The following is a 12,034-nucleotide window of genomic DNA, read 5'->3' as shown; positions in this document are numbered from 1 at the left end:
ACAGTTGTCAAAAATATTCTTTCATATGAAAAAGGAGCTAGGATGAAAGTATTTACTGGAAAAATAACATGGTTAACAAAATAACTGGCATTCCCAGTACTTGAAATGACATAAAAAAAAACAAAGGCCACCCAGACTTGTGTGTAAATTCTTACTCATTACCGATTTTGAAACCTCTCACAAAATGTGGGAAAATGTGCTTTCCGGTTCACAGCATGTGTGAGTTGATGTATGTGGAATTTGTCGGGAGAGTTTTTCGGATTGCAGAGCCACACAAGGGCAAGAAGCCGAGGAGGTCTCCTGATGGGAAGAGATGTCAGGGAATGAATCATGAAATGGCATCATTAGGCACACACAGACGGGCCAAGCCCAAAAGGAATCCCTGCCCTGTCAAAAGAGGGATTACCGGAGATAATGAAAACAGTGTCTGCCTCGCTTGACAGTGCACCCAGGGTGGGGTGGTCTGGGCGCCGAGGCAGATGTCACTCACTGCATGAGTCCCTGCTCCTCCGCAGAGACAGGGCTGGAACACTCATCATCTCTGCCCATTTATTTATTATTGATTTATATATTGATTGATTGATTTATATATTCTGATTTAGTACAGTGTTGCGTGCTTCTCTTCTTGTTTCTATACGTTTGAATTGACAGGCTAGAGCATGTCACAATCTGAGAGGAAAATATATTCTGGAATTTTAATGTTTTTTTTTCATGTCAGAATGAATTAAACAAGTATGCCGCTTTTTCAGCTTTGAAAGGCAAGCAATAGCCTACTTTGCATGTAAATCTCAACAAAGTATAACTTTATGGTAAGGCAATAAGGTTGTGACAAGGTTGAGTGAAACTCCATTAACATATGAGCTCCCCACTATAAATGCCACATAATTCAGTAGGAGTGGGTTGAACCAATTCTGCTGCGTTATTCTGTTGACCGCTGTGGGGAAAACCACATAAAACTTGAATTTGCAGCTCCCTTTCCATGGAAATACTCCATAGAGAGAAGTGTTCCAGAAACTCTCCGATACCATCCCATTCCGGAGATCAGTAGCCATGAGTCATCGTTAATTGACCTTAAGAAGATACCATACCACATGCCGTGCCTTTTAAAGGGCACGTGCACAGCTCAACGTCCCCCCTTTTAGGAGTGGTTATGGGGGGTGTTTGGATAGGGTGACCAGAGAGCAGTAAGAAGGCGGTGGGGAAACAAACCAGAATAAAAGCCAGGCCATCTGGACTCCGCCGCCACCGAGTCCTCTGGAGACTGGATCACAGGTCTTTCCCAGTATGCACTGGGCCCGCGGGCACCGTTCGCTTGGGGGCCGGACGAAAAGGTTTTAACTGCACCAAGCCTGCATCCCACAACAGCCAGCGTGTCATTATGCTACACTGTGGTGAGGCCAAGTCAAACTCTTCATTTGTCCCTGGTGTTAAACCCACTCATTTTGGATTTTGTCATACACTTCCTACCCAGGGTTGTAAAAACCATAAAACCCAGAAATTGTACTGTTTACATGTAACCCTTCAATATCGCAGCCCTTGTAGCCATTGAGGATGACAAATGCCTCCTGGCATTCACTTGACTTTGTTTTGAGGCAGTGCCTGTGCAGCTACCATACATTTATGGCTATTTTCTCCTTACTGGCTACTTTAGAGTGCCACAAAATGCGCTGAAAAACAGGGGGTTATGCACAGATGGTTATGTGATAGTAGGGTCACCTCTGCAGCCGCCACAAACATGACTGTGAAGAGCCCAAGTGGAATGGGAGGTATGCGTTGAAAACCCCAAGCTAGTCAGTGACAACTGCTATTTAAGTGTCATCAATGCTTACAAGGTACTGGAAGAAAAGATGAAAATGTATGAGGTAGCCGTAAATTTGATATCATAAAAAAATACCTCATTGAGGGCAGATAACTTACCACATTTATTACACAACAGTTATTATAAGAGTTTTTGACAATATAATAACTGGTTGTGTTAATACATTAATCACCCTCACGTAAAAGCATTCACATGTGTGCAAACTCTGAAAATGATTTAAGGGTTTGGTTGAGCTTGGGTCGTTTGTGTAATCTGGGATGCCCAGAAAGTTCACTTTGGCCATTCTGGACTCTTGTGGGATACTATTCTCAGCCAGGTTTGCTTTGACCTTTTGTTTTAAACCCCTTTTCAGTCACTTATGTTCTTTTTTTATCTTCATCTCTGACCACTCTCTGGCCTTTCTCAAGGAACAATTAGAATGTCATGTGCGGTCAGCTTCACGTGGTTGTGACATTTCATGTGATCCAACAACAAATCTATTTCCATGTGAAATCAAGTATCATATCATTATGTCATTGCCATAGTACAGGTTGTCCAGTGCATGTTTAATGTCAAGTGTAATGGTCATTCACAGACTTAATACATGAAAAAAAGAAAAATGATTGAGGCACTACAGAATCAGAAGAAGTCCCTGTTATTGAAAGCCAAGACACCTGAACTGTGCAGCTTCACTTTGACTCCATGCATTCGTGCTGAAAAACTACTTTCAAAGTTAAAAAAAAAGTTTTTTTTCTTCTTTCCATGTCCTTCAATACTTGAACATTACCACAGCGCTGTGTGAGTTCACAGAAAGGTTCCTGCTCTAATGGTGTTCATGGTTTGGAAACAATAAAACCCCCATCCCACTCTTCACAGCGAAGGGTCACTACGCAACAGAGGCCCCAAACACAAAAACAAGTGTGGCAAACTCCTGGTAGTCAGGCCCCTCTCCTCCTTCGTCCGACAGATGCTTATCGCCGGAATCTTTGAGCCCCGCCGCCGCAGTGATCTAGACGAGGAGGCTCGCTCGCTTTGCACGCGCACGCTCGCCATGGTGGAACTGAAGCTGGAGGCCCAGAGGAATGTCGACGGGGACCGGATTGCGTGACTCTAACAGATGGGACTCATTTACCCTCCTGTGCCACAAACAAGCTGAGGCGGACGGAGCGAGCGGCGGCAGCAGCAGCCCCTCCGAGTGGATCTGTTTCCCAGTGTGCTAAAGTCCCATTTACCCCCCACCACGTCTGCATCACCACTTCTGTACGGCCCCACCCAGTATCACGATGAAGATGTCTTCTTCTAATCCTTAAATTGCACCATGCTTGCAGTAACATGGAGTAACAGTGAGAGTGTTGAGTGGAACAAAGGCAGAGAGCGACTGTGATTCAATTGTGGGGAGTTGAAAGTGGCATAGCATTGATTCTGATTCGGCTGGTGTTTCTTCAGCCAAGTGCTTTTACTTTCACTTTGTCTGGCGATCTGTAGCCGAAGAAAGTGGCGGGGTGGGGGACCAAGAAAGGGAAAAAAAGCAAAAGGGAGTGTCAAAGACATTAAGGAGGGGAGAGGAGGGACAGTGGAGGGATTGTACTGCCTGACTGCATGCTGTCGATGGCTGTTCGGGCAGGACGGAGTCGAAATGTCACCAGTACACGGTGGGAGAGAAAGCTGTGCTGACAGCTTGTGTAAACACAGCGCTTTTTTTCTCTCTCCACCCTCTCTCCTCTGTAATCGCATGTTCACTTAAAAAGATCTTCCAGTGAATTCCTCCGGCATGGGGTAATCCTTGGTCAGGACTCTGGTGTGTTTTCCCCCACATCAATCTCAAGCAGGGTGTCTCGCATCCGCAGGGAGAGGGAGGAGCACGCCAGGGAGGAGAGGGTGAGCGGGGACATGGGGGGATAGGAGGGGACAAAGGCCAGATTCACAAGAAACAGATCTGACAGGCCTGTCATCATGTTTAACCGAGGATAGCGTAGAGCCTCAGTGCCTGACGGTGCATTCGGCCGTCGCCACCATCACTCCCAGGCGTTAAAATGGCCGGGCGGTTTGAGTCATGCTCCTCTCTTCTCTCTCTCTCTCTCTCTCTCTCTCTCTGTGTCTGTGTCTGTGTGTGTCTGTGTGTGCTTGTGTGTGTGTGTGTGTGTGTGTGTGCTCCATCCTTCGGTGTGTGTCTCTGTGTGTGTCTGTGTGTGTGTGTGTGTGTGTGTGTGTGTGTGTGTTTTTGTGTGTGTGTGTGTGTGTGTGTGTGTGTGTGTGCTCCATCCCTCGGTGTGTGTCTGTGTGTGTGTGTGTGTTTTTGTGTGTGTGTGTGTGTGTGTGTGTGTGTGTGTGTGCTCCATCCCTCGGTGTGTGTCTCTGTGTGTGTGTGAGTGTGTGTGTGTGTGTGTTTGTTTGTGTGTGTGTGTGTGCTCCATCCCTCGGTGTGTGTCTGTGTGTGTGTGTGTGCGTCTGTGTGTGTGTGTGTGTGTGTGTGTGTGTTTCTGTGTGTGTGTGTTTCTGTGTGTGAGTGTGTGTGTGTGCGTGTGTGTGTGTGTGTGTGCGTCCAGTGAGTTTATGAGTCCAGTGTTGAACAAAGAAGACTGTGAGGAGTGCTGCCGTGTTTGTTGACTCCTCTCACTTCCTTGTCTGACTGCTTCTCTGTGTTTCTCTGCTCCCAGGGGTCGTGCGTCAGGTGAAGCGCATCATCGGCCCGGTGGACATCGTGTTGAAGCTGGCCATGAACTACGTCTCGTCTGGGGTTGTCTCGCATCGGAACATTGTGAACGTCCACGTCTTTGTCTCGGAGTTCTGGTTCTAAATGGGGAGACGCCCGATCTCTCCCATTCCCAGTTCTATTTGCACCATCCCCTGAAGCACATGCACCCACACAATTAGGCAACTGCCAAATAACACGCACACAAAAGCACAAAACACGTACACGTTTTTAATTCACGTTCAACTCCACTGTAACACATTAGATGTCGAAATGAATGAGTTACAGTGATTATTAATTGCATGCAACATGTATAAAGCTTGTTACCGTGGAAGATATGAGTTCTCCTAAATCTGACCTGTTTGTGTTAATGTGGTGAGAGATCACTTGCTGCTTCTTTACTTTTCTTTTGGTTAGACACAGAACACATCTTCTTGATCTTTTAAGATATGCTAGGCCTTAAGTGCATGCCTGTGTGAGCATATAAGTATGCTTAGCATGCACGTTCATGCTCAAGTTTAAGACATGGTGTGAACTACGAGGACTTCACAACATTGGAATGATGATATGAAAAAAGTTGAATGTACCTGTAGTCCTTGGTTATGATGTGTTCACTCCAATTGTATTCAGTTACATATCACAATTCATTATGGAGGGATCATGTGATGAATAAAATATTTGCTATTTGACTTTTAATGAACCATTTTCTGTGCAGTTGGACAAAGTGACAATAAAGCATGAATTTCAGGATGGCCATATTTTTAAATCCCCTGTTGGCTAGAAAACTCTCTTCAGTCTATGAAGTTCCATCCAAGTCTTACCTATGAGTTATTCAGTTATTCCCAATATTATAATTTGACCATATATTTCGGTTGAGTTGTTTCAAATTATTGGTGAATTAAACTTACCATGTATCTGGGCTAAGGCCACCCCCAACAGGAAAGGAATATTATCATCTTCCCCATTACTGAATTAGCAAGTAAAATGAAATGTCAAAGAAACCATTGCATTCATTCTCTTTGCTGCCTTAACTATTTTATATCTACACTTGTGTTCAGTGTTTTAAGTTTGGTTGGATTTTATGTCGGGTTTTAGTACCATCTGGAGGGGGCGATCAGCGTAGAAAGTGGAGCCTTTGTGACCACAACCCCTCTAGCATATGTCATTGAACCTAAACTGCCTTTTCCGTGAGGGGGACATGAGACAAACTCAAACTCACTCAACCAGATGTCGGTAATGGCCTTACCATGGATCTCTAATCATCACTGTGGTCAAGCCAAACCACCGCTGACCAACGCTTCAAAGACAATAGAGTTGGAGAGCTATCCGTCATGGGCCCACTCCTATGCGTAGACTAAGACGCACAATGAACGCCTCAAACTCTAACGGGTTTTTCCCCTTCTGGAGAGAACTGGAGGCCAAAAGGGTCAGGTTTGTGGTTTGTCATGAAATGTTCTTTAAAAATCCTACCCAGTATGTATGCATCTGTGTGCCTGCGTGTGTACACATGCAAATGTATATGTGTCTTGAATATGAATGTATGTATGTTTGTGTGCACACGCTGAAACTCTTCCTCCCTCAAGACCTGAAGTTCCCTGCAGCCCCTGTCACCCAGTAACATTATATTCCCTGCAGCCGCCGAGCGCCTTTCCTCCTTCCCTGGCCTCATTAGAAGCCGCTGATGTGCCCGGCACCCTTAAAGATGGTAACACGACACTAGCTTTTAGTGAACAATAACCCACAAAAGCAGATGACATCAGCCAGCAGAAACATCACAGGGCCAAGGCGAGCTGCTTGCTGTGTGGGGCTTAGCGTTGCAGGACAGCACGGGCAGAAACCACACACATGTGCAGGGGGGGGGGGGGGGTTGGGGGGTGGCTGCACAGTACTCGCCAGAGAGCTGCCCAGTTGCCAGGAGCCACTGGCATGGCACAGCGCAGTGCCAGCAACACTGCCCTGGGGAACAAACATAGACTAATTGCAGGATAGTGGACCTGTGCAAGTTTGTGTTTTTCTTTTGCCTTTTTTTTTTTAGTTTTTTTTCCTCCTTTGGTCATGGTGGTGATTTGTACATGTGTATTTCACTGCGGTCCTATGCCTGTGAGGCATCTGAGGGAACGGTAGCTTCCTGGCTCCTCTGAGGGAGTGGGGTATGGAAGGTATCTGCTGAGGCAAGACTGCCAGGACCAACGAAAGGAGCCGAGAGCCAGGAGTGTGTAGTCTCGAGTGGGGGCTGCTGCTGCACATGCACGTGCTCCACGGACTCTCGTGCCTTTTTTTTCCTGGCTGCCTTCGACGAACTTCACCGCAACACATGCTATAAGATATAAGTGAGTTCTTTTAATAAAATCCGGAGTATTTCTTTTTTATTTTACAAACCGCTATTTCTCATTACAGAAAACACAAAAATTGGGCTCTGGTGAATCCTGCAGGCTGCAGGCCTCCCGTCATTTGGCGGCCTGGTTTTCCTTATTAAAGAGTCTTACAGGTATTCTTAAAGCAGCAGCCTCCTGTACAGAATGAAACTATACAAAAACCAAAACAAAGTTAGATTTTTTTTTTTTTTACTAATAGATGTTTTTTGTTATCCAACTGCATATTTGAATCCACTGTTGCACTACTATAAACAATACTAATTACATCACAACATTCTTTTAACAACCAAAGGCTCTGCCTGCCGCTGTGACTTCTGCATTTAAAAATGCATCAAGTGTTGTTACGAATGAAACAGACAATTAAGGACGTTTAGGAATGTAAAGATAAAAAAACAGTTGAGATCAGCTATTAATCTAATAGACTGTTTTTCTTCTCCTGGTATTTTTACAAAAGCCCAATAGGTGGCAGGCATATACAACGTAATGACACTCTTCCCATTGCAGCGTCCGTCCACTGAGGGTCAGAGCCACTGTTAAGAAGTGCATCACCACTACCAGTCTTTCTTTCAAGGCCCTAGTGAGGCCCTTTTCGAGGAGCAACCATGCTGACACTCCCAATGGCGCTTGACAAGAAATCAATGAAATTCACTGAGGTTTACGGGATAGATTCAAGAACTGATTAGCCAAGAGCTCCACCTTCACTCGAAAGCAATGTGCTCAATGGAGGCATGTGACTTCCCATAACTTACTGTTCCAGACTTAACCACCTTCCGCCAGAGCTGAGCTCAGAGCCATGCCAGAGTATACACTGGGCCCAACGAGCACAAGAGCAAGGGGGATAGAGAGCAAACCCCCACGCTCATGAAAATTCAAAGTGGAGGTTTTTCTGTTGTTGTTGTTGAAGACCGAAGTGCTACCCCTGGAGTTCAAAGAGCACTCCGTGACGTCTGTGCAGCATGGGTGGATGGATATCATATGGCCATAAGGAGAGATGAGGCCCAGTGTGTACCTCATATGGTCACAGGCTACCTAAAATAGATAGTGACATCAGGTTGTAAAAGTTGCTTTTCATTTGGGATGCAATTGATGGCTTTAACATTGCTTTATTTATGACGGACACATATTTATTCTGCTTTTATGACTTGGGGTGACATTTAAAACAAATGTGTTCTTCATAAGAATGAAAAGCACATTGTTTATTGAAGACAATAAGCATGTGGCAAACGACAAACTGGCTGTGAGGTTTGTAAATAGCCAATAATGGAAAATGCCACTTCAAAAGATAAAAGGCTTGTCTGTTGAAAATTATATGTGTAAAAAAATCCTCAGAGGCATTTTTTCTTCTGGCTGCCAGAGTTCTTAAGAACTTAAGTGCCATTATTTTCAGTGGAAATGCACAATGGCGGGCAACATTAGGCAGCATTTTAAGTAAGCAGAAGTTAGGAGGCTACACTTGAAAAGTGTAAAAGAATAAACTTACAATATTAGAATGTATGTTACATAGTACGCGCTGCTTATTACCTCCGCCAAGGAGGTTATGTTTTCGCCCCTGTATGTTTGTTTGTTTACCAGCAGGATTACGCAGAAACGCATGGACCGATTTCCATCAAACTTTGTGGGGAGATTGGTTAATATAATGGCAATAACTGATTAGATTTTCAAAGGTCAAGGTCAAAGGTCAAGGTCACAAGGCGGAGGTTTGCATTCTCTGAATGCTCCCATTATTGTTAGTAATGAAGCTGAGGTGAAAGTGAGACATTAACACATGAAAATGACCGAGGCCTTCTGTATATCCAGTGGTGGACATAACTCTTTTTTTGTTTTTCAGCCGGTCCCATTAGTGCAGTGCTGCACCTAACAGAGAGGCCAAAGAAGGCAGCAGTTAGCGCCAGATTCTGCTTTAGCTCTTCTGACATAACTGCCCCTTTGACCCTAGCGTTTTAACTTTCCCCAGTTTGCAAAACAACTCTGGGTTTGCTGCGTCTGACAGTGTGTTGTTTTGTCTTAGTCGGCAAATACACACCCTACTGTCCTCCCCTTGCGGACGCAGTTTGCTGTCTCACACCTCCCTACACTCAGCACAAGGAGACGGGGGATGGGGCCCATTAAGGAAACTTTGCCTCCTTCTCACTGGGTGTCACACAGTGGATCTTGCTGTGGGTTTAGGTTTCAAAAGACCAATTACACAGAAAATGTTTTGATTTGTGGTGTCACACTAGTAATTGTGCTGAACTGACATTGCACCTGCCCAGAAAATCTGACACTCGCCGTCAACGCTTACGGTGAGTGAAATGGCATCAGGTTATTCATTACAATTCCTAAACAATGACTGGCAACAGTCCAGACATGAACAGAAGGGCAAGCACATTGAAGATTTGTGGAGATAAGACTTTTCCAGCTACTTTTAATGAACCATTATGGCTTGAAAGAGAGTTACTGAAGTATTGCTTCGTTTTAAATCATTTCTGCGAAAAACTTCAAATTGACTTTTAATTTGTCTGGTGATTGATTCACAAACTATATTTCGACAAATGATCCTACAGTTCAGTAGGGGACCATGCACCATAAACACAAATGTCAAGAGAAGCACAAACTTAATATTTTGGAAAAAAACTCAGATCTGTCTCATGCCACAAATGCACAAAACAAGCCGCAGAAGCTCCATGATCATCAGGCTGGAACGTTGCACTGCAGAGAGATTAGTTGCAGTCGCATTATGCCTCTGCCTCCTCTCCAGTAGGCCTTTTCAGCACTGTCACAGCTTTGAACAGCTTCATGCTCAGATTCACTTGCTGCGTGTCTGCACGGTTTTATTCAACTTCCCAGCCGCCAAGGGGTTCGAGACCCGGAGAGACACAGACAGACAGACAGACAGATAGACAGAGGCGGTCCCCATGTTATAAATGAGTGCAGGATGTTTTCAAGTGAACAGGCAATGAATCATTACTGTGTGAAAACCAAATGTGGTATGCTCCTGCCAATAATTACTAATATGCCGCATTTGCTCTTGAAAAGTGGGGCCTCGCTTCTTTTTGTTTGGCCACACCAGGGTGAAATCCATCAATATATTTTTGTTGTAGTACCAGTTTGCACACAGCCATTGCTGTTAATGTTTAACCTTTACAGAATGGCTCTGCGTCGTTGAGGCTGTTCCATCACCTCCTTGTTCTTCTTGTCACAGAAGAGTGTACATATGTGTGTGAGTATGTGTGTGTGTGTGTGTGTGTGTGTGTTTGTGTGCTTGGATGTGAAATGTCGTTGAATGAATGTGTATAGGCATGTGTATGGCAAGTAGACTCTGACCATAGTCTGTGTTGATTCAGAGGTTTTTTGGAGTGTCCACATTCCTCCATCCCCTTTGAACAAAAGAACAAAGTCTTCAATCTCAAGTATGCCTCGGCCCTCAACTGCAGCTCCCAACCTTAGTACAGATGAAAAATATGCAGATGCAAGTACAGCTGTTTACCCGCACTATAAAAGCCAGCGTACAGTTTAAATTAATGGAAATTGGCCCTTTTAAAGTTCCCTTCGAATGTGCATATTAGTATGCTTATTGTTCTTACATTGGACTCTATTAAATACAAAAATGTCAAAACTCAGTATTCAGGCTCTGATCTGAAAAGACACAAAATAACAGCAAGCAAAATGTTTTCAATGTTCTTCCATTTTAATCTACCCATTGTTCTGTGTAAATGACATTTGACATGCAAGTTATTGGCTGCCTGAAGAGGAGCTACCCCCTACAGAGCATGTCAAGGTATTACTCATTTGCCATTTCATGGCACATTCCAATCGCAGAGGATTAGGGCGATGGGGGTGGGGGTGCAGACCGGTGCGGTGCGGTGCAGTGCGGTGCAATCAGCGGGTCTGTTGGATTTTCTGTTACCCCAACAGACGACCCGCCTCAGGGATCCCCCTTGACATGCTTAGTGAGAGGGTTACTGTGGAAGTCTCCCCATGTCTCTGTCCTTTGTTGTGGTTGCTGGGGCAAACGTTTACCAGCAGTGCAGCCGAATGGAAACCACTTGCTCGGCTCCTCAGCTGCATTAAACTATTAACCAGGAGATCCTGTTACTGTGGCTGGCTGGGGACATGGGGAACATCAAGAGAACCATGGATCCTCTCACTCCACTGCAATGCAAACAGCCAACCAGCCAACAAAGCCTGTGCCTTCTGACCACTCCTCCCCCCTATTTCAATAAGAAAAAACAGCAATATCTCTCAACTCTGTTAGCCTAACTCAAGTAGGATGTACATATATATATACAGTACCAGTCAAAAGTTTGGACACACCTTCTCGTTTTTTTTAAAAGTTTTTTCTTTACTTTTATCATTTTCTACATGGTAGATAACACTTTTTTTGTTTAGTACATCATTCCATATGTGTTCTTTCGTACTTTAAATGTCTTCAGTATTAATCTACAATGTAGAAAATAATAAAAGTAAAGAAAACAATTCTCCAAAAAATGAAAGGTGTATCCAAACTTTTGACTGGTACTGTATGTGTGCAATATGTATGTACTGTATGTATGTATGTATGTGCGCTATACACACACAAATATATATATATATATATATATATATATATTGTGAACATATCCAAACTCTCAAGGCAATCCACATAAGCCAAAGCCCATTCTAGATCTGGTGGACAGGTTGTGTGATCCCAGGCCTACAATGTGGTGTCCTTGACATTTTTATATCCCACAAGTGTCTCTTCCAGAGGCAGCTGGAAATAAACAACACTGACGACAAAAATGGAAAACAACAAGTAAAAAAGGGACTACTTGTCTCATAGACGAGGCTGTCTGGCTGACCCACTGCAGCTACAATGGGGATTTTTGTTTAGGTCTTGTGGCTTTCAACCCCAGAACCAGTTTCAAATGTGAGCAACAGTGCAGGAGAATGGTGGTTACCTCAGACTCTTTGTTTTCCAACGCTGCCCCTGTCACTGAAATCATGGCTCTGCTAGATCCATCTGCCAGGCCAATTAAAATATGAAATTGTTTATTCTTTTTTTTTTCAGAGAAAAAGTCAAACTAAGATATTTTGGTATTTCTCAAATTCCTAGCCGATGATTTGTAACAGCTTTTTTTATTTTGTTTTGTGGCTATTTCCCATGGAAAAGGCAGTCTCTACGCAAACCTTGTGCCCTTATTTGTCTGAAAG

The 12,034-nt window shown here is 44.2% G+C and overlaps 1 protein-coding gene across 1 annotated transcript in view; it reads left to right on the top strand.

Annotated features, from left to right (window-relative positions):
• The window catches only part of fbln1 (fibulin 1), a gene marked incomplete at its 5' end in the record, with an annotated part of 32,526 nt that extends 27,340 nt beyond the window's left edge, over positions 1-5,186 (top strand). The window contains one exon of the mRNA XM_080842987.1: positions 4,456-5,186. Within this exon, the coding sequence (XP_080699113.1) occupies positions 4,456-4,595 (140 nt within the window). The 3' untranslated portion in view covers positions 4,596-5,186. The remainder of the gene's footprint in view (positions 1-4,455) is intronic.
• Positions 5,187-12,034: the final 6,848 nt, after the last annotated feature.

Source organism: Sprattus sprattus (assembly GCF_963457725.1).
Source record: "Sprattus sprattus genome assembly, chromosome: 7".
NCBI classification, from domain to species: domain Eukaryota; kingdom Metazoa; phylum Chordata; class Actinopteri; order Clupeiformes; family Clupeidae; genus Sprattus; species Sprattus sprattus.
Note: the sequence above shows the minus strand (reverse complement) of the source record. Positions and strands in the feature narration are given on the sequence as shown.